This window comes from Colletotrichum spaethianum (assembly GCF_022836535.1).
Source record: "Colletotrichum spaethianum MAFF 239500 DNA, contig22, whole genome shotgun sequence".
In the NCBI taxonomy this organism is placed as follows: domain Eukaryota; kingdom Fungi; phylum Ascomycota; class Sordariomycetes; order Glomerellales; family Glomerellaceae; genus Colletotrichum; species Colletotrichum spaethianum.
The window spans coordinates 630,268-649,629 of NW_026054792.1; the positions used below are offsets into that span (position 1 = coordinate 630,268).

At 52.8% G+C, this 19,362-nt stretch overlaps 9 protein-coding genes across 9 annotated transcripts; 5 read left to right on the forward strand and 4 right to left on the reverse strand.

Annotated features, from left to right (window-relative positions):
• Window positions 1-1,434: 1,434 nt before the first annotated feature.
• ColSpa_08397 (uncharacterized protein) lies at window positions 1,435-2,097 on the forward strand (the record flags this gene model as incomplete). The annotated part of the gene is made up of 1 exon (XM_049274609.1): window positions 1,435-2,097. The coding sequence occupies one exon, from the start codon at window positions 1,435-1,437 to the stop codon at window positions 2,095-2,097; it is 663 nt and encodes a 220-aa protein (XP_049130566.1).
• A 155-nt stretch (window positions 2,098-2,252) lies between these two features.
• Window positions 2,253-2,597, reverse strand: ColSpa_08398 (uncharacterized protein; the record flags this gene model as incomplete). Its single annotated transcript, XM_049274610.1, has 1 exon — window positions 2,253-2,597. The coding sequence occupies one exon, from the start codon at window positions 2,595-2,597 to the stop codon at window positions 2,253-2,255; it is 345 nt and encodes a 114-aa protein (XP_049130567.1).
• Window positions 2,598-3,312: 715 nt separating this feature from the next.
• On the reverse strand, window positions 3,313-5,019 carry ColSpa_08399 (uncharacterized protein; the record flags this gene model as incomplete). Its single annotated transcript, XM_049274611.1, has 1 exon — window positions 3,313-5,019. The coding sequence occupies one exon, from the start codon at window positions 5,017-5,019 to the stop codon at window positions 3,313-3,315; it is 1,707 nt and encodes a 568-aa protein (XP_049130568.1).
• An 810-nt stretch (window positions 5,020-5,829) lies between these two features.
• Window positions 5,830-7,886, reverse strand: ColSpa_08400 (uncharacterized protein; the record flags this gene model as incomplete). The annotated part of the gene is made up of 3 exons (XM_049274612.1): window positions 5,830-6,550; window positions 6,645-7,390; window positions 7,734-7,886. 3 exons carry the CDS (start codon window positions 7,884-7,886, stop codon window positions 5,830-5,832), a joined length of 1,620 nt encoding a protein of 539 aa, XP_049130569.1.
• Window positions 7,887-9,197: 1,311 nt separating this feature from the next.
• ColSpa_08401 (lactose permease) lies at window positions 9,198-11,073 on the forward strand (the record flags this gene model as incomplete). Its single annotated transcript, XM_049274613.1, has 5 exons — window positions 9,198-9,423; window positions 9,539-10,278; window positions 10,334-10,368; window positions 10,432-10,851; window positions 10,908-11,073. The coding sequence occupies 5 exons, from the start codon at window positions 9,198-9,200 to the stop codon at window positions 11,071-11,073; spliced, it is 1,587 nt and encodes a 528-aa protein (XP_049130570.1).
• A 1,070-nt stretch (window positions 11,074-12,143) lies between these two features.
• ColSpa_08402 (intracellular hyphae protein 1) lies at window positions 12,144-12,757 on the reverse strand (the record flags this gene model as incomplete). Its single annotated transcript, XM_049274614.1, has 2 exons — window positions 12,144-12,587; window positions 12,698-12,757. The coding sequence occupies 2 exons, from the start codon at window positions 12,755-12,757 to the stop codon at window positions 12,144-12,146; spliced, it is 504 nt and encodes a 167-aa protein (XP_049130571.1).
• A 3,204-nt stretch (window positions 12,758-15,961) lies between these two features.
• On the forward strand, window positions 15,962-16,531 carry ColSpa_08403 (non-reducing end alpha-L-arabinofuranosidase; the record flags this gene model as incomplete). The annotated part of the gene is made up of 1 exon (XM_049274615.1): window positions 15,962-16,531. The coding sequence occupies one exon, from the start codon at window positions 15,962-15,964 to the stop codon at window positions 16,529-16,531; it is 570 nt and encodes a 189-aa protein (XP_049130572.1).
• A 194-nt stretch (window positions 16,532-16,725) lies between these two features.
• On the forward strand, window positions 16,726-17,628 carry ColSpa_08404 (putative beta-xylosidase; the record flags this gene model as incomplete). Its single annotated transcript, XM_049274616.1, has 1 exon — window positions 16,726-17,628. One exon carries the CDS (start codon window positions 16,726-16,728, stop codon window positions 17,626-17,628), a length of 903 nt encoding a protein of 300 aa, XP_049130573.1.
• A 1,312-nt stretch (window positions 17,629-18,940) lies between these two features.
• Window positions 18,941-19,337, forward strand: ColSpa_08405 (uncharacterized protein; the record flags this gene model as incomplete). The annotated part of the gene is made up of 3 exons (XM_049274617.1): window positions 18,941-18,970; window positions 19,034-19,279; window positions 19,317-19,337. 3 exons carry the CDS (start codon window positions 18,941-18,943, stop codon window positions 19,335-19,337), a joined length of 297 nt encoding a protein of 98 aa, XP_049130574.1.
• Window positions 19,338-19,362: the final 25 nt, after the last annotated feature.

A 19,362-nucleotide genomic window follows, 5' to 3' on the forward strand; every position in this document is an offset into this window, starting at 1 on the left:
CTCTTGGTCCCAGCAATTATTTCCCGATGGGGGCCTAGTTTCATGCAAGCAAACACAGCCGCAATTCTCCAGCCTCGTTAGCTTCCTGCTCCTATCTCTCAAGCTTCTCTGGCTGCCCCTGACCAAGTCTTGCTCGACTCGTCCTGCTGGCCCGGACTGCTCTTTTTCCGACTCCTGCGTCAGACTCTCTTCTCGGTCCTGCATCCTGCGTGTCCCGCCGTGTCGCGCATTCCCACTGTGCTACTCGGATTCCCACGTCCAAGGCCTGCCGCTCCCAGGGGCCACCGATCATGCGAGGGAGTCTGCTCGATGCCGAGAGGCTTCCCCAGCCCGGGCGCCGTCCGATGTCTTGCTCGATATCTTACGGCACTGACAGCGATGAGTCTCGACGCGCCCATGCCCTCGCGGTCGCCCCGAGCTGCCTGACGTCACGATCGACAGCGCCAGTAAACCGCGCAGGCCCAGGGTTTCCATCAACTTCGCGAGGCCTACCACATTCTCCTCACCACCAACAGTGCGCACTAATAGTGGAATGGTAAGATCAGCGATCGGGGCTCAGTTCAAAAAATCTCGTTCCGGGTAAGCAGCGCAGCGGCGTAGGCGAGCCAAGTCTCGAGCCCGGCAGAGATGTTCCGAAACTGCACCCTCGCAACCCGAAGATCTTACACGCAGGACTCTGCAGACCAAATCCCCAAAAACGTGGGCGACAACAGTTTACTTCCCAGAGTGCGCGCCAAGTGGTGTTTGCTGATCATAACGGAGCGCCGATCCTTGCAACGTTGCTCCTATCCATCAAGCAATGCGAGGGGCCGGTAAAATACACAGAGTGAGCTATAGTTCACCGAGTCACGCCTGTACACCGAGTCCGTTTGCAGAATTGCGCTTCTCCCGCTCACGGCCCTCAATCATCCTAAAGGGGCCGCCGAACCGTTTGGTTCCTTATCTGGACCCAGAACACGGCCGGCGTCATCTGATGAACTCCAGGCACGAGTTTCCCGCTGCTTAAGAACGCTGTGTCGCTACGGATGACCAGTGACAAGTGACATTGGTCTCAACTCAACTTATCTGCGACCAATGGCCCTTCGCGCCGTTACACCCTCCAGCGGCCCGCTGGAGCGTTCCGTGCTAGTGCACACTCGGCTTCACTCAGACATTTACACGAACACCACCAATGTGATCGGTTCGAGGTATCAAAAGGCAGCACCAGAAGCCTGATTGCCAGATTCATGTGACCCGGTGGCTATCACGATGGCTTCGCGCGCGGCTGCGGCCATGCTGTGGCCAACGGTTCCTGCGCCTTGATCGATTCGAGATAAAGGGTGTTGCTCTCGAGGAGTGACGAGCCTCTCATCCGCTTTTCATTCACAAAATTTCGTTCGCATCAACTGTTGAAACCACTACCGCAGCGTCTGCCGAGACGACTGCCGCAGAATCATGTCGAAATCTCTTCCACCCAGCCCGAGCGATGAGCGCTCTCCACTCCTACCCCATGATGCTCTTACCCGCGACGATCCAGACTCCTCCACCAACCTCGTCCTCTTCCGCCGCGCCATTGGGATCAACACATGCTCAGAGCCCCGCGACGACTGCAACCTTGAAGCTGGCCGCACCACCGCCCTCGGCATCTACGCCGGGACCATCGCCGGCCACCGTCGCTTCCGCACCCTCCGCATCGTCGCCACCGTCCTGGTCTACACTTGCCATGCCACGCAGCTGGTCATCGGCGCCGTCCTGACAACCATGGGCCCGTCGGCCGGCACCCACCGGGTCGGCATCACCGTGTTGGGCGGGGTAAACACCGCCGTCGCGGGCGTGTTGACTTGGATGAAGGGCCAGGGGGTGCCGGACAAGCTGTGGAGAAAGGAGATGGCGTTTCGGCGCTTGCTGGATTGGATTGAGGAGACGGAGGCGTTGCTGATGCTGGGGACCATCGGCGAGACGAGGGAGGAGGTCGGCGAGTTGATCGCGGCTGCTTTCAGGAAGTGGCATTTTGCGAACGAACGGGGTGAGGATGGGAGCTCGGACGACTATCATAGCGACGAAAGTAAGGGAAGGAAAGGAAAGGGGCTTACAACGAATTGGCTGCGAGGATGGTGATAACCGAGGCAGCCGCTTCACTCGATTCGTTAGTACTTGCAGAGATGTTTCGATACCCAATCTTTCATCCAACTGGATTGATACAAGTTATTGTCTTGTTAAAGCCTCAACTACAATCTGCTGTGCCCCGTAAACCATCGTGAACGCATGCCTTCTCACAGCTTGGCTTTGACAACAACACTATCCTCCCGATTCCCCTGGTTCCTCTCCCCCCTTCTCAATAGTGGGACATCGTCCGTCACGCCGGGAATCTCGTTCTCGCACCACTCATGTCCACCCAGCCCATTGACCAACGCTCTCCCGAACCCGTTCCCTTCGCCCTTCTTTCCAACAAGAACCTCCTCGTCGACCGTGCCAATGCATAGGCTGGCCCAATCCGCCCCCTCGCTGCGGTAGTACAACCATGAACTGCACCGGGTGCAGAATCCTCGCGTCGCTGCGGGAGTGATTTGGTATTCCCGTAGCGTTGGGGTCCCAGCGGCAGACCACTGCAGGGCCATGGCACGCGGTGGAAGGCAACGAAGAGGGCACCGGACTGTTTGCGGCACTGCGTGCACTGGCAGGTCATGGCGCTGGAGACAAAATCGTGGGAATCGGACAGTGTGACCGTGTAGCGAAGGGCGGCACAGAGGCAGCCTCCGGTTAAGGCTTTTGGCTTGGGGCCTAGCTCTGAAGATAACATTTTGAACGATTTTGTTAAGACAGTTGGCGGTTGGTGAGGTTATCGTGGAGTTGAGTGAGAGTGGGTTTCAGTGGCTTGCGGACACTGGATCAGCGTCCGGAAATGACACTGAAACTAATTATCCAAGTTGAAGGCTTCGAATCAGTTTGCGTGAAAAGGAAAACCAGAAGAGATTGCAAAGACGCAGGTGACGCTTTGTATTGTGCCTCTGTGTCAGGTTTAAGTGTGGAATGTGACCGGACGGCTACGTCAGAGTTGTCGTTGACGCGCCCTTCGACGCGGGCTGAGTTGAGCTCTTCGCCAAGATTAATAAAAAGTCATCTTGCAAGCATCAAAAGCTAGCGCAGCTACAGGTGTTGCGGTACAAGTAGAAATGTGGTAAAGCTGTTCATATTCTAGTACACTTTCTCGGTCGGCCGTTGTACCTACGGTCGTATTCGCCCGTCTTAGCTTTGTTCTGATAGCAGATTCATGATTTATGCCTCACTCAACGTGCTATGCATTTCCCTGATCTAGTACCATCACACCAACATTCACCGGTCCTCCTCATCTTCGGCGATCCAGTACGCCTCGACCTCGGCAATGCACGTCCGCGCCGGGACCGTCACGGCGATGGGGAACCCGCCATAATCCGGGTCGTCGTTGGGCATGATCAAGAACTCGCCGCTACGCGTCTCGTCGCCGTTGTAAATCCGCAGCGTCCGCAGGTCATCCTTCTCGTCCACCTCCTTCTCGGTCGCCGCAAGGATGCCCGTGAACGTAGCCTCCTTCCGCATGCTCTTGAACTTCACGTTGAACCCGCGGCCAACTGCGAGGAACTTTGCGGCGCCGAGGTGGATGATAAGGCCGCCGCCGGGGCCGGGCTTGCCGAACACAAAGGCGCGCTCGATTGTGACCTCGATGTCGCCAAAGACCTTGATCCACTTCTCGCCCTTGCCGGCTGTGTTCACCTCCTCGTCGAAGAAGAACCCCATGCGGTCCTCGGGCTTCGCTGCGAGCAGGTACGGCGAGATCTGAGAAAGCAGCTTGAACTCCCGGCCAACCAACTCTGCGCCCGTGTCGATACCGAACGGGCTCGCGCCCAATGCCCCGTAGGTTCCGTATGACAACCAAACCCTCCTCGCACCGTTCTCGTCGCGTCGCTGTTCTGGGATGAAGAGCGGGTTTCCTTGCGCCGTGTAGTCTCTGCAAACCGCCTCGTAGTTGTGGAAGTACAGATCCGGTGCTAGGAAGTCGAGAGACTTCTCCTTGGTGAAGATTGTATTGTACCGCCAGATGTCGAGAACGTGGGGGCAGGGGCCGCCAGAGGGGTACACGCCAGGCTCGGCTCCGCCACCGACCACAATGGGAACGCCGCGGAGGTCGAGTTCTGATGGGTCGTCAAAGTTGAGCCATGTGTTTGTGTACAGCGGGATGTCGTATTCCTTCTTTCCTGCGGCAGCCACGCGGCCGACGTAGGAGGAGATGTGGTACGCCATGAAGGCCTCGTCGGCTGATGGACCGAGGCCGAAGACATCGTTCCAAGAGTGAATGCCTGACGCCGGAGGATCGGCGAAGCGGGCTTTGAATTTTGGGTGCAGGTCGGCCGATTTCTTGTTTAGATGTCTTAGGAGGTCCTCGGGGACAGGTTCCGCGAAGGCCTTGTCTGCGCGATGAGAGCGGTCGCGGGAGTCGCCCAACAGACCCGTCTCGTTCTCGACCTGGATCATGAGGACGGTATTGTGCTCAGCGTCGACCTTTGCGAGGTGCTTGCACAGCTCGGCAAACGCTCTGGAATCAGCCTTGCATCCCTCCTCGCTGAGAGGGGTGACCATCTCGATGGTTCTCTTGACGCCGCCGGCCTCGAGACACTGGACACGCGGGAAACGTTTCGTATCGCGCTTGACCCAGTGCGGGGCGTATGTCGAGATGCCGTTCTTGTAGGTTCCAAACCAGAGAAGCACGAGATGCATGCCGTGCTCTCTCGCGCCGGCCAGCACAGCGTCAAGCTCTGAAAAGTTGAACTGGCCCTCGACGGGCTCGATGTCCTCCCAAGTCACGGCGCCGAGGAGAGTGTTGAAATGATTGGCCTTCATGGCGGGCCAGACCTCGGACATGAAGCGGGCCGACGAGAGAGACGAGTTGTGCAGCTCGCCCGAGAGCATGAGAAAGGGCTTGCCCTTGAGGATGATCTGAGTGTTGCCATTGCTGCGGCGGAGATGCGGAAGTTGCGATTCTGGGGACTGTTCGAATGCTGTCATGATGGGCGAAGGACTGAGGATTCGTGGGTAGCGGAAGAAGTGGGACAGGGGAAGGATGGTAGAATGAGAGACTAAGGAACTAGAGGTGATCAATGGGAAACAACCGTTGCTCGTCGTTGGGTTGAAATAAGTTCAGATAACTTCGAGCAAGCATTGCCCCGAGCTACTTCTCTGCCATCGGACTGTGTCTTGGAGGGTCCTCATCGACACAAACTCCGCTCTCACTTCCGACGACAGCTGCTGTATGCCCCTCCGCGTGGACTGCTGCTTCGATGAGTAGTCGGAACACCGCCATTCGCTCGCTTCGGGGCGTTTGTAAAGGAAAGACGCCCACACTGGTCGCGGAAATCAGAGTAATGTTTGCAGATCATCTGATGGGCTGAGACGGTCCGAACCATCTTCGGCTTTTCTTCGCAAGATGAAGCTCATGCACGGCGCAAATCCTGCCAGGGAAACAAATGTGGGTGACACCGGGTAAACATATTCGGACTCACACCACCCTGCATTAGATATGACGTATGACTGAACGGAAGGGAACTAGACTCTTGTTCGGAGTTTCTGGGTTCGATGTGACTTGGCTCGGAAATACTTCGCATCTGTTGCGGCTGTAGCTCTCCTGACAACCCACTGTCCCCAGAATTGCAAGTCTCCGCAACCCACACACAGAGAACATCGGGTGGGTGTGTGGAGTCTAGCGTTGCGCTCGGCTGCCGCCTGAGTAGGTATTGCAGCCCCCACGTAGCGAGGTATCATGGTCGGTTCACGCAGGCAGTTTTGGTTTGGCTGAGTTCCTTTGATTATTGTTTCTCCTCACTGCCTATTACTCTGTGGGCTCTCAACACCAGGGGGCCCCGGCCAGCAGTCTATGTCATCCAACTTTCTTAGGAGTTTCTCCAGCTTGTGTCTGGCACTCTCACTCACCAAGGCCTCCGGGGCTCCGCTGTCACCAATATTCATCTGTTCCATGTATGCCGCCCCACAGTCCCTCAGCTTCGGAATCAAAGAGTATCCATTCTGCTCCAGAACGTGCTGGGGCATATGATAAAGGATCTCCAACAAGTCGTCAACAATGCGTTGATGCTCCAACGCACGCGTCTTGACGGTGGATCCAAACTTCTGCAGCAGATTGGAGCGGATGTTGAGGCTCGTGATGAACAGATTGGCAATTTGTGTGTCGTGGCCTTCCGTTATGTGTGCTGGCCGGGATAGTCCCCCTCGCCAGCGCAGCTCAGGAGGGAAGTTGTCAATTATTGTTTGGATCCTAGAGAGGAAATGCTTCAGGGCCTCTTCTTGCCCACCGTAGAGGCTAACAGGGGCTGTTTGCGCCTCATGCCATGTCAAGAAGAGGTCACTGAGCTGATTCAAGCCCGGTACATACGTCACCGTGTCGCCGTGCCACGGTGGCAATTCCGCGGCCGACAGTTGTGGTCCCGTGTCGAGTTGAGAGTCTGTCAGCGGCAATGGGCGTAGGTGGGCGCGGTTCTCTTGGTGGGAGACGATGCTTACAGACAGTCTTCCGAATATGTCCGCACTGCTGTAAGGTTGAAAATTTTGTCAAACGAAGGTTGTTCTTCATCTCAAGTTCTCGGGGGTTGTGTGTGTGCAAGGGGGCCTCGCCTACTTACCAATACGACGCAAAGATCAGCCAAAAGAGCCGCTTCAGCAACTGCTGTTCTGACATGTCCAGATCGGCCATGCGGTAGTACGCAAGGAACCTCGCACACGCCGCTGCTTCGGACATACCATGGAACGACCCCATGTCCCCTAGCCCGTCCTCGTTCAACGAGCTAGCTGACGTGCCGATATTGTACATGGCAATGCACCAATCCAGCGAATACGAAGGCTTCCTCAGTCCATGGTCTAGGAGGTGCTGCTCCTCGATGAAATCCAGACACCGTTCCACAGTCACAGGACTGTAATCCGCCCGCCGCAGCGTGGCCACGGTCGCGGCGCAGACGCTCACCACCAACGCGCAAAAAGTGCGGTCTGTGTTGGCCTCGCCGACTTTAAGGCGGTGCATGAACCGCCGCCTGTGCAAGACTGGCGCGAGAGCGTGGACCTTCTCGAACCAGTCGTCCAGCATGCGGCGAACGAGGTCATCGGACGCGAAGAGGGCAAGCCGGTTGTCGTGTTGCCCCGTGTTGGGGCTCGGCGCGCCGATGATGGCGCGCAGGTCCGCTGCCGAATGGGCGGTGGCTACGTCGTGAGACTGAGTATGAGATTGAGACGTCTGAGTGTGGTTCGAGGAGGAAGTGGGCGAGATCAGGTAGGCGAGGCCTTGGTCTGGTGAGGTGATGTCCGATGCAGATGCAGCCGGGCTCTGATTACCGATGGTTGATGTCGCCGCCCCTTGTTGCCGCCGCTGTTGTAGCTGTAGCTGCTGCGCGTGTCTGTAATATTCAGTTAGTGTTTGATGCGTGTGGGCAGCTCCCTGTGATGCAGGGCCGGGATTTGAACGGAACTTGTTCGGCGGTCCTCTCCGTCGGCGCGGCCGGTCATACGTGCACTGGATGTCGAGGAATGTGCAGCCTTGGCATCGGCCCTCTCCTGTTCCGTACAGGCACTGCCGATCAAGTCAACCCAACTTGGTCTCTGGACTTTGGTGAAGCAACGATGATCAAAGTCATGACCGCCAGACTTATCGATTTCCGGTATGGAGTTAGGCAATAACTATCTGAACACAGTCTCGTGGGATATTCAGGATTGTGGCTCACCCTGACTTTGCGGGCCCGGCATGCGTCGCAGGCGTTCTGGTTTCTAATGATCTTGGCTTTCGTCCTACCGCTGACTGGCGAGGCGGGAGACGTCGGAAGTGGGGAGGGAGGCCCGTTTCCTTCCGGTGATGGCATTACTCGGTTGATCTCCATGGCTCCGCGCAGTTATTCAGACCCTCTTTGAGAGTTAGAGCACACTGACGGACAAGACTAGATCACATCAGACAATTGGTCCAAATTGCAGGCGGCAGGCACCGATCCCTGTATGAACCACCGCAATAAAAACCGAAGCTCCGGGGCTGATGCGGCGCAACCCAAGGGTGGAGAGGAGCTTCAGGTTCCCGGTTCAGGCGACGTTGAAGCTTGAGCTGCTGTTGTGGTAGGCTGGATCGGCTGTATTGCGGAGAGAATGGATCTCGTCAAAACGTGGCCGCATGGATCAAGACGGTCCAGTGATATTCCCGCATTCATTCTGCCCAAAACCCAAGACAGGATAAGTGTAGGAAATGGGGGAATGGAAGGGGGGAGACGAGAAGAGAGTGTGAAGACGTTGATCCGAGGAGAATTGTCGGGAAATGCTTATTTGAACTCTCCGCATCGCCGGCGCCGCAGAAACGTCGGATTTATTGTTTGTCGACCCCAGTCTCTACGCACTTTGTGCAGGGGAAAGCCCCGCACTGCGGCGTTACGAATGGAGCCGAGTCAGGTCCAGACTCTGAACGGCATAGCTCCAGACCGTCCAAGAACTCTATCGTTTCCTGTTTCGTGTGCTCCAACGAATGCTGTTTTGCTGCAGATGGTTATTACTGCTGCAACTGGCTGTGCGGGCTGGTTGGCTGCTGGTTGGGTCACCTTCTCCCCCAGACAATCCATTCTTCTCCTTCCCGGAACGCTGGGTTGCGGCCGGTGGTCTGGTCCCTGACTACGGTGGGTAGCCAATCGACTACTGCGTTCCTCTCTGCAGGGTTACGCAGTCGAATAATGTGACCATGCGAGCAGTTTTCCCCGGAAGCTGATGTGGGGAAAACAATATTGGATCTTGTCTTCCCGTCCTCACTTCGTCCAGTCTTTTCTCTGGATTCCAGTGTTCCACCCCCACGGGGATTTGTCGCTCCAATGACGATCAAGCCTTGGACTTCTTTCTTGCTAGCCCGGAACCCGCTCAGCCACGCCTCATAGGAAGAAGTTATCCTCGCTCTCGAATTGAGTGGCCTGTTTGCTCGGCAGCCTTGAGTGTCATCGGGTGAAGCACCTCGAAGTGGGCTGTTCGAAAGGGGGGTTAGTGTGCGTCGAGCGGAATTGACACAGCATGCCCTGGAAGAATCTTCGAGTTATTATAAGTACACTCATCGGTCTCGAGTCCGGGGAATATGGGATGAATCCCCAGTAGCGACAATCCAAACCCTTCTCTCCGTTGTTCAGTTGTAGTTCAGTCATTCAAGTCTCAAGAGGTCGTGAACAAAGATGGACCTTAAGCAGAAAGAAAGTCACGGCGTCGACCATGTCGATGTTGCCAACATGAACGACGCCCATCTGCAACCTCCGGAGGCAACAACTATACCCTGGTACAGACAGACACAGCTTAGGAAGCTTTATTTCAACATGGTGTTTCTCTTCCTAGGCTCGACAACCCTCGGGTATGATGCCAGCTTGTTAAACGGTCTCCAGACAATGCAATCATGGCAGGGCTGTAAGTCATCAACAACTTCTTAGTTGATCAGGGCTTGGCGTCGATTCCCATCTTATATGGCAAGAATCTCGGATGAGGTTATCCAGCTGTTTTGCTAACCAGGCTCTCTCCGCAGACTTTGACCATCCGTCCGGAAGCCGACTCGGAATCTTTGGCGCCATGCCCGGTTTTGGCGGTCTCTTCGTCCTACTCTTCGCACCCTACATTGCCGACGGTCTTGGCCGAAAATGGGGCACGGCCATCGGTTGCATGGTTGTCATATTCGGCGCCCTGCTTCAATCATTCCCGGTGGGAGCCGGTACTAGGAGAGACGCAATGTACCTCATCGGCCGCTTCATCATGGGAGCTGGTTCGAATATTTCCAACGCCACCTGCCCTCTCTTGATCACTGAGGTCGCTCATCCACAGCATAGGGGTAAGGTTACGACCCTGTACAACACTTTGTGGTACCTCGGAAGTATCATATCGGCATGGACCTGTTTCGGAACGCTTACGAACCAGTCTGGCAACATCCAGTGGACGCTACCCACGGGTTTGCAGTGCATGATGCCAGGCATTCAGTTGCTGTCCATCTGGTTCCTCCCAGAGAGTCCGAGATGGTTGATCAGCAAAGGGAAAGAAGCCGAGGCCAAGAGAGTCCTTATCAAATATCACGGTAACAACAACGAAAACGACGAGTTTGCACACTGGGAATTGGCCGAGATTTCTACTACGTTGAGATTGGAGAAGGAGGCTTCCTCGCAGAGCGGCTGGATGGAGTTGATTCGCACCCCGGGCAACCGCAAACGCTGTGGGTTAATCATCGCGACAGCTATTTTCTCTCAATGTAGTGGTAACGGCTTGGTGTCGTACTATGTAAGTGAATGGCCATGTTCGCTATCGGGGCGTTGACTGATGTGACTTCCTCCAGCTTTCTGTCATTCTCAGTACCATCGGATTCAAAGAGTAAGTTATGTTATCTATAATGCCCAGTGGTTGTGCATGAAGTCTAACAGATGTGCCTTCCAGCTCGATCACTCAAGCGTACATCAACGGCGGCCTTACAATTTGGTCTTGGCTTGTCTCCCTTACTGCAGCCTTCTTTGTCGACCGGATCGGACGCCGTGTGCTCTTCCTCTTCGCTGGTGTGGGCATGTTGATCTCCTTCTCCATTTGGACAGCCTGCAGCGCGGTATACGCCCAAACCCAGTCAGCCTCAGCAGGTATCGCTGTTGTTGCCATGATCTTTGTCTTCTACGGTGTCGCCGGAGCTGCATGGCCTGGTCTTACCGTGTCTTACACGGTCGAGATTCTGCCATTCAATATCCGTGCTAAGGGTCTCAACCTATGCTTTTGTTTCACTGCTCTCAGTGGTGTTTTCAACCAATGGGTCAACCCATTGGGGCTTGAGCAGTTGGGATGGCGGTTTTACTTTGTCTATATTGTTATGTAAGTGTGTGATGTCGCTCTATCAGAGTTAAATTGCTAATTAGCTTTCGATACAGTCTGGTCATCGAGTGTCTGGTCATATATTTCTTCTTTGTCGAAACTAAGGGTCCGACCCTGGAGGAGATCTCCATGCTTTTCGACGGGAAGGACTCTGCGGCTGGACTTGCCAGGATTCACGCCCAGACAAAGGTCGGAGAAGTTGAGAAGAGAGGGATGGCGTAAGTACGATAATACATAGACGTTTAGTTAGAGGCACATAGGTAGCCGTAAGAGCCACAAGAGGAAGAGTAGATTGATTCAAAGCCCCTTCTAGATTAAATGAATTCCACAGATACCTGTATGTCTTGAGAAGAGATGTTATTGCTGAGAGCTTGCCGTACGCAGTAGGGCCACAAGGTTGAAAGTGGTTTGTATTCTCTAAGTGTATTTCATCACGAGGCCGCTTACAGAGTCGGGGGTCGCTGACAAAGCTAGGCGAGGTCGCGTGCAAAGCTAAGGCGGTCTATCTAGGCAGCATTGGCTTTTACCCCGAGGTATCGTATCAGTGGTACTTGTCAAATTACCAGAAAAGCCTTCAAGCACCTATATACTTGAGTGCTGGTCTAGATTGGCACACGCTTCTTTTCCGTATTTTCGAGACCCGATGTTGCACGATGACAGACCTAGACTCAACATTATTGATACGCGCAGCGAATCCGATACCGAGGGCGATTTATTAAAGAGATTCTTCAAAGAACCTTTGTGAGTCTTGCTGCGGTGGGTTCGGATTGCTGTGCAGATGTGTGTGGTTCTGTCTCGCCCATCATTTGCAGGCGGGCTACCAACTTCCTCTCACTACATCTATCAATGTTGCAGTATACAGGTGCTACCCCTTTCACGTTTACTTCTTCCAGTAAGCATCTAAACTTCTTGGCGTGGCCTAAACACCCCGCCTAAGCTAAGAAAAGTCTCCGGTTGTTGGCTCGAAGATATGGGGATTTCCAAGTGAAGATAGCTTGGGTAAGCTAGCAGACTCTCATTTGATCCAAGAATAGAAGTACCGCCATATAGCTAGCTTGTCGGTAATATGAAGTTTTTGTGTTATCGCCATGGTCATGTACAAGTTCAAAGTGGTACAGCATGGTGATGAACGATGTTTGATTATATCCGCTTCAATTTCGATGCAATAAGCCTCCGTCTATACCACTTTCTAAATCAATCCCAGGCATAATTAAGGCCTACCAAATCACCACATCTTTGCTCGCATCATATGATCGCAAGATGATCCCATCGGGTAGACAGCACGAGGCCGCTTAGCATACGGGAATGTTGATGCTGTCGCCAGGCTGGAGCAGGAGAGGATCAACACCTTGGTTGGCGTTGAGAAGAGCGTTCACGTCGAGGCCGTATCTCTGGGCGACGAGGAAGAAAGTGTCACCAGAAACAATCGTGTGTTTGGTGGGGCCATCCTTGACGCAGGTGGCGTCACCATCCTTGGCCAAGCAGGAGGTGTTGTCGGGGTTGCAGACTTGGGTAGGTACTTTGAGGACCTGGCCGAGGGAAAGGAAGTTGGGGTTAGCAAGGCCATTGGCGTAAGAGATGTCGCAGATGCCAGAGCTGAACTTCTGGGAAATCTTTGTCAGAGTGTCGCCAGAGACAACGGTGTACTCGATAGCGGGGCCCGGGGAGCAGGTCGCGGTGGCAGTCGCCGATGCTGTGGTGTTGGTGGTGCCCGAGGGCAAGGTAGGAGTACCCTGCTGTTGAACTTGTTAGTATGAAGTTGCTGATGGATGCGTCTCACATTCGATGTAGTCATCAAGAGCTTGGAAAACTAGTTTGGGGGAAATGGTGGTTCTAGCGAACTTACAGGAAGGGCGGCCGCAACACCAGCGACAGCAAGGATGGAGAAAAGTCCGGAAATCTGCATTTTGATTGATTTGAAAGACTTAATAGATATTACTGAAACAGAGCGAGGTAATGAGAGTCGGTATAAGAACGATTGTGGGTTGTAAGCGAGAGACTGGATCGAGGAGCTGGAGGCTAATGATAACTCCAGAACCTTCAGACATCATCGAAGACCATTCCTCTACTTATACAAATCCTCGTCAGCCCCTGATAAAAGAGGAAACCAACACCAGCGGGTCGCCTTCGGCAACGGAAATGTGCACGTTTGTGGGACAAAGGGCTCATGGGGCTGTGTGAACAGCGTTCCCGCTGTTTGTTCAATCCGTCTTTTCCGTACTTCTTCCGCGTCTCTGCCGGGTGTATGCTAAGATGCTGCTGGTGGGACTCCGGGTTCGCAGGGAGATGTCTACCCCGAGCCGCGCAGTTGGGTTTCGGCAGACTCGGCCATGGTCACGTTCCAGCAAGTCAACGACTTAAACCTTGAATTATGGGGTATAAGGTCCCCTTATTGACTCGTGATGTCTCTCACATCCAGGACAATCCTTGTCTATTGATCTGCTGTTATTGGGAAGTTGAGACGGTTTTTCTGGAAGTTCAATATAGATGTACTTGATCCTCTTTAATCGATATTGACTTTCATCTAATGACGTGGCTGTCCTTGACTTCACCAATATGATGCCGGGCTTCGCCATCGCCAAGTATTGGCATTCTTGAATATGTTGATAAAGCTGGATAAACTTGCATGGCTGATTGCTATTAGCTCTGATATCGTGTGCAACCGAAGAATATACTCTCAAGCCGGAAGTCTCCTAGAAGAGGAGAGGACAATGAGGTCTATGTCGGCTTTGATGATGCTAGCAAGCCATATAACACACATGTATACCTCGGGCAATTAATCTAGGTTTGAGCCTCACTCAACTGGCGCCCCACAGCAACGTCCGGATGCCCGTCTCATCGTACGTTCGACAGGTAGAGAAACAGTATCCAGGTTTCAGGTCTCAGATAGTGTCCTCTTCATTTATTTCACTCCCGGATCATGGGTTTTCCCAAAGCACAAGCACAATTTTTCTTTCCATGTGTCTGCTTGCGTGTTTGCCCTATGTGTTTCTGTTGTGTTGACCACAATACCGAGAGAGTTTTTTGGGGTGAAAAATATCAGTAATCCTTCTCCACTCATCAATAACACCTTCTAGGTCCTTCCTGGGTCGGCATTGGACTGGAGGTCCAATCTCCGCGTGGGTCTGCCGAGACCTCCACAGTTAGCCTGAGTCAAGTCACTCGGTGAAAATGTCGCATTGTACAACACGAGAGGCGGTGCTCGTTGTTACCGGGACCACGTTCCAACAGCAAGATTGCTCAGGACAATAGTTTAGAAAACACAATGCCACCTCTTGTGGTCCAGAAAGGGGCGGGAGGGAGACGGGATGTTCAACTTCCGTATCCTTCACCTAGAGCTTTATCTAGTTATTGAATTTCATCAATCACACAGGCGTGCTGCCTTCAAGAGCACGGTTTTGGTGCAAATGCCCCTATGGTTTGATTAGACCATCTACAAGCTGGTCTATTTTTGGGATGCATTCGGCTTTCAATAGTTACCAAGCTTCACTTACAGCGGGAGATCCTCTGTGCTGAAAGTAGTCATATATTAACAGAGAAATTACCCGAAATGGGATCAGATGCCACTGCCGTGCTTGTTCCTGCGAAGCTAATCAACCGACAGGGCTGTCCTGTTATGAACCCGACTCGGCGCGGTAGAACATTCAAATGGCATAACTTGAAGAGTTGCCCCATCGGTCTTTCATTCGGAAGCTTTCCCAAAAGCCTGCCGTTTTCCGGCAATGCTCTCCGTAAACGGCGAAGCAGAAACTTTGAGTTACGTCGAGAAGATCATGCTATTTTATTGTAAGATCAAATTTGAGGCTTGGATAGAAGTTGCACCCATTTACCTAACGTGTTTAACGCATCCGCAGGTCGGACGTTTATTATCTGGTTGCAGGACAGAGAGACACCGTTAGAAGACAAGGTTATTTGTGATCTGCTCAGATGACACCGGGCTGTCCTGCAGCTCTCATGGCACTTAAATTACTGTGTGTATGCGTAAATGTGTATGCTACTGCAGCGTTCCAATGTTCTTGGCCTACTGTGCTACGACCAAGAGTGCCTTGTCGTGGGATCTGGAATTTTACTTGAAAGCAGCTGAGTCAAACACGGTTGACTATCAACATTAACTAGCTCACGACACCTCCATAGGGATTGTAAACAATGACAAAAATAGGAGTGGAAAATTATTACCAATCCACAGTTCTACAGTAACGATAAGTTTTTCTCCCTTTACTTTTGAACAACAAACCTTTCTGCTTAACAATACTGTTTGAAAAAGGGTAGTCATGAGGCAACTGGAGACAGGAGGCGCGGGCCAACACCAGCCACATCTGGCAAGGTGGGGTCGCGCACATCGCTTCAACGAGTGGCATACGCTGGCTTGTTTGACTTCCCTTCTCCATCTCCAACAAAAACCGGCAATTATTGCCACTTCTGAAGTGATTTTTGCTATCACTCGTACAAAAATTCAACCACCTGTGAAACCAACAAGTATTCATTTAAATGTATCAAGAAGATGTAACTGCATCGCATTCGCCTATCTCCAAATGCTTTTGTCCAGCCAACGGAGATTCACGCCGAAATCTAGCTGGACCTAATGACCAGAGAGAGGGATATGACGCCTGGCTATCCTCGTAAGCTACATGCTGATGGCTCATCTCTATTTCCGAAATGCAGCAGTGTCTATACAGTGATGCTACTTTAAAGCTTTACATGCAGGATTGCCGATGGTGTAGTCAAACGTCAAGTCTAGCCAGCTTCTCCGCACAATGGCGGAGAACCCCATCAGTTCTCCTCACTTCATCGGCTGCATCCCCAGCCTCCACCTTTAGCCGCCCCAGATGAACCCCAGCCCAGATGTTGCGCACCAATTGGCACTCATCTTTGAACCAGGTTCGGCACTCACAGGGGCGCCTTATTTGTGCGCAAGTGAATATCACTTGGCACTGAGTAACGGTTCCGGTGGGTTGGTGCTGATGACGAGGGGAATCCCGAGACTCGCTGGGGACCGATTGTTCTCATGACATCAACTTGAAGCCACTCTGGTGAGTATAAAGAGCCCCCAGGTAGGAAATCTTCTTATTGGATTGGGATGCAGCTTTTGCTCGGAATTACGGAACCCAACATGAAGCTTCATCTGTCATCAGTCCTGCTGGCAGCGGCCGCCACGGTCGTAGCGCAGGACACCTTCTCAAACCCAGTCTTGTGGCAGGATCTTGCCGATCTCGAAGTCATTCGTGTCAATGACACGTACTACTACACCGCTTCCACGATGCACTACTCTCCTGGTGCTCCCGTACTAAAGAGTTACAACCTGGTCGATTGGGAGTTCGTCGGAAACTCCGTCCCCGAACTTATCTTCGGCGATGAGTATTACTTGAACGGTACCTCCCGTGCATACGTAGGCGGGATTTGGGCCAGTAGTCTACAGTACCGCGCGAGCAATGGCGTTTTCTACTGGTATGGCTGTATTCAATCTGGAGAAATGAAGACTTGGATTTTCACAGCAAGCGATCCGGCTGGACCATGGACTGCGCAACCGCCCATCGATGAGTGTTTCTATGATTTGGGTATCCTAGTCGACGACGATGACACCATGTACGTCGCATACGGAAGGTACAACATCAGCGTTGCTCAACTTTCTCCTGACGGACTGAAGCCAGTGAGGAACGAGGTACATTTCACATTTTCCTAAAGGCCTAATGGAACTGATTGCTGATCTGCGTTTAGGTTGTTTGGGTCGATCCAGTACGATATCTGGAAGGAGCCCGGTTCTATCATATCAACTCAAGCTATTACATTTGGTTGACTAAGCCCGCCGATGGCCAGCATGTGCTGAAAGCAGACAGTCCATGGGGACCATATACCAACCGCACAGTCTTGGACAGAATGGCCTCTCCGATTCCAAACTCAGGAACACCTCATCAAGGTGGAATCGTGGATACGCCTGATGGCGATTGGTGGTACATGTCTTTCTTGGACGCCTACCCCAGTGGACGCATCCCGGTTCTTGCGCCGCTGACGTGGGATGAAGAGGGATGGCCTCACATCGTGACCGATGAAGCTGGCGGCTGGGGCAAGACTTATCCGATACCTATTCAGACCGATAAGACGGTTGATGCAGCTGGCGAATACACCGACAAATTCGACGGGTCCAAGCTTTCCCCTGAGTGGGCTTTCAATCACAATCCCGACAACACAGCCTGGAAGCTAGGTGCTGAAGGGCTCACACTCCGTACTGCAACTGTTACCGACGACCTCTACAGTGCGCGCAATACCCTCGCCCATCGAATCTTGGGGCCAAAGAGCAGTGGCACATTCCGCCTCAACCTTGGCAACATGACTGATGGCGACGTGGCTGGCGTGTCAATCTTCCGCGACGAGTCGGCTTACATCGGTTTCCGAAAAGAGGGTAGCTCTCTTAAGCTCATCGCTGTGCACGACATTGTCGCTTCTGAAAGTTCTGGCTGGCAAACCACTTCCAACGGTACCGTTGTTGCTACGGCGAGCGAAACCGATATTGACTTGTCTGAAGTCGCCAATGGAATCACGGACATCTACCTCCGGATTGTCGCAGATTTGCACCCGACCTTCGGAGTCGACGCGAATAACCCAGCCCAGTTGCTCTATTCCACCGACGGAAAGAACTTTACACAGCTAGGCCCCGATTACTGGTGCCACAACAGATGGCAATACTTCTTGGCTTTCCGTTTCGCGGTTTTCAACTACGCTACGAAGTCATTGGGTGGTTCGGTAGTCGTAAAGGAGTTCACTCTTCAATTAGTCGAGTAGATCCTACGAATCAAGATAGACAAATCTGTTCCAATGAATAAAATCCTTCCCAGAGAGATGTTTATAGTTCAAGGTTGAAAACCGGTACCCTCGTCAAGCGAAGACCAACTGATAGCGTAGATGTATAAAAATAAATAAAATGGCTATTCCCCTGCATTTGCCCAAGACACACAGCTACGAGATTTTTCAATGTTCCCCAGAGACGGTTGCACTAGCGAGGCGTATCTGTCACGGTCTGGGTATGTTCTGGAGCAAACTTAAGTAACCATCAAGCATTACTGCCGAAACAGTAAAACACAAGCGAATGGTACGAAAGGGTGTTACGAACTCGGACGCGCATGAGCGATCTTACGTACCAAGCATTAATGTGCTTAGCCCACTAAGATACCTCAGCCCTAAGAAAGAAGAAAAGAAGAAAAAACAAGAACAAAAGCCGTCGTCCATTACGGTCACAAACCAGTCTCCGCCACGGCACGCAATTACGGGTCACTGCGGCTGGCGGGCGTCTCCAGGCGCGCGAAACAGGATGAAGGCCTAAGCCTACCTTTATGGGAACCCGATCTCAGTCCAGTCCCATGGTAATGACCCAATGTCAAGGGTTGCACAATACCGGCTGACGGGGCTGGAATCTTGCTAGCTGCTAGCGACGTAGAGCGCATGCACCATTCCGTCTTCAGGTCCCCGCATTCGTAAATAACTTTACCGCAGATACAGACAAAGTACCGCTACCTATTGATCATCTGGTATTATCCCACTTCCTCAAGTCTTGGTGAGTGCCGCCCATCCAGGTTTCCAATGTACCAAGGTCAGGCAAGATACGGTGCATGACGCACGAAGGCAGCTCATATCGGATCGGCGCTTCTTATTCTTTTGTACTTCACAAGGTCGCAATGACGGCTTGTAACAGGACGTGATGTATTCCCAACGCTTATGGGGTCCTTGTCTCACCTCCACAAGGGCCTAGAGCGCCCCGATCTTTGATCTAAGTGAGTCAGTCAGAAGCCCAGAGCCCGCACGCCGCTGTCATGTTTTTGAGTGGCTGAATTGACAATGTAATCATGTATGCTTCAAGATTAGCGCAGTTAGATCTGCATCGAGTTTGCGAGTCCTTCACATGAAGTTAAAGCCACAGATTGATACATTCGGAACAGGATGGGACTCTTTAAAGGGCTGGCCCCAGCCAACACGGGGGACCTGTCTGTTGACAGTTTCCCTTGTCCAACCTCCAATCCTAATCTGCTCTGCAGGGACTGGACAACGGTCTATCACGACACAACACCGTAAACCGAGCCTCTCTGGCGACTAGGCAAAGATGAGAGGTATCCCGGCAGAAGCACTGATTGTATGTTTACGTAATCCTTTGCATTCGGACACATATCTCGAACTAACCCTGTACTATTACCAGGCCATCGAGTGGTCGTTAATCAGTATCGCCCTCTGCCTCATCATCGCGAGGCTCAACCTACGACTCTTTTACCTCAAGTCAGGATTTGTCCTCAGCGATGCATTCATTGCTGCGGCTTTCGCGGCTGGTGTCGCGCTGAACGCGGTCGATGTCACGCTTTACCTCCGGGGGGTCTACGAGCCGGGCATCGATTTCAAGATGACCACCTGGGTAGCGACGGAAGAAGAGTCAGTTTATGTGTACAGGGTATGTAACTTGATTGCTATTTCTCTGCATATACCAGCCGGAAGTAGAACACGAATGAGCTGACACGTTTGTGATACAGGTGC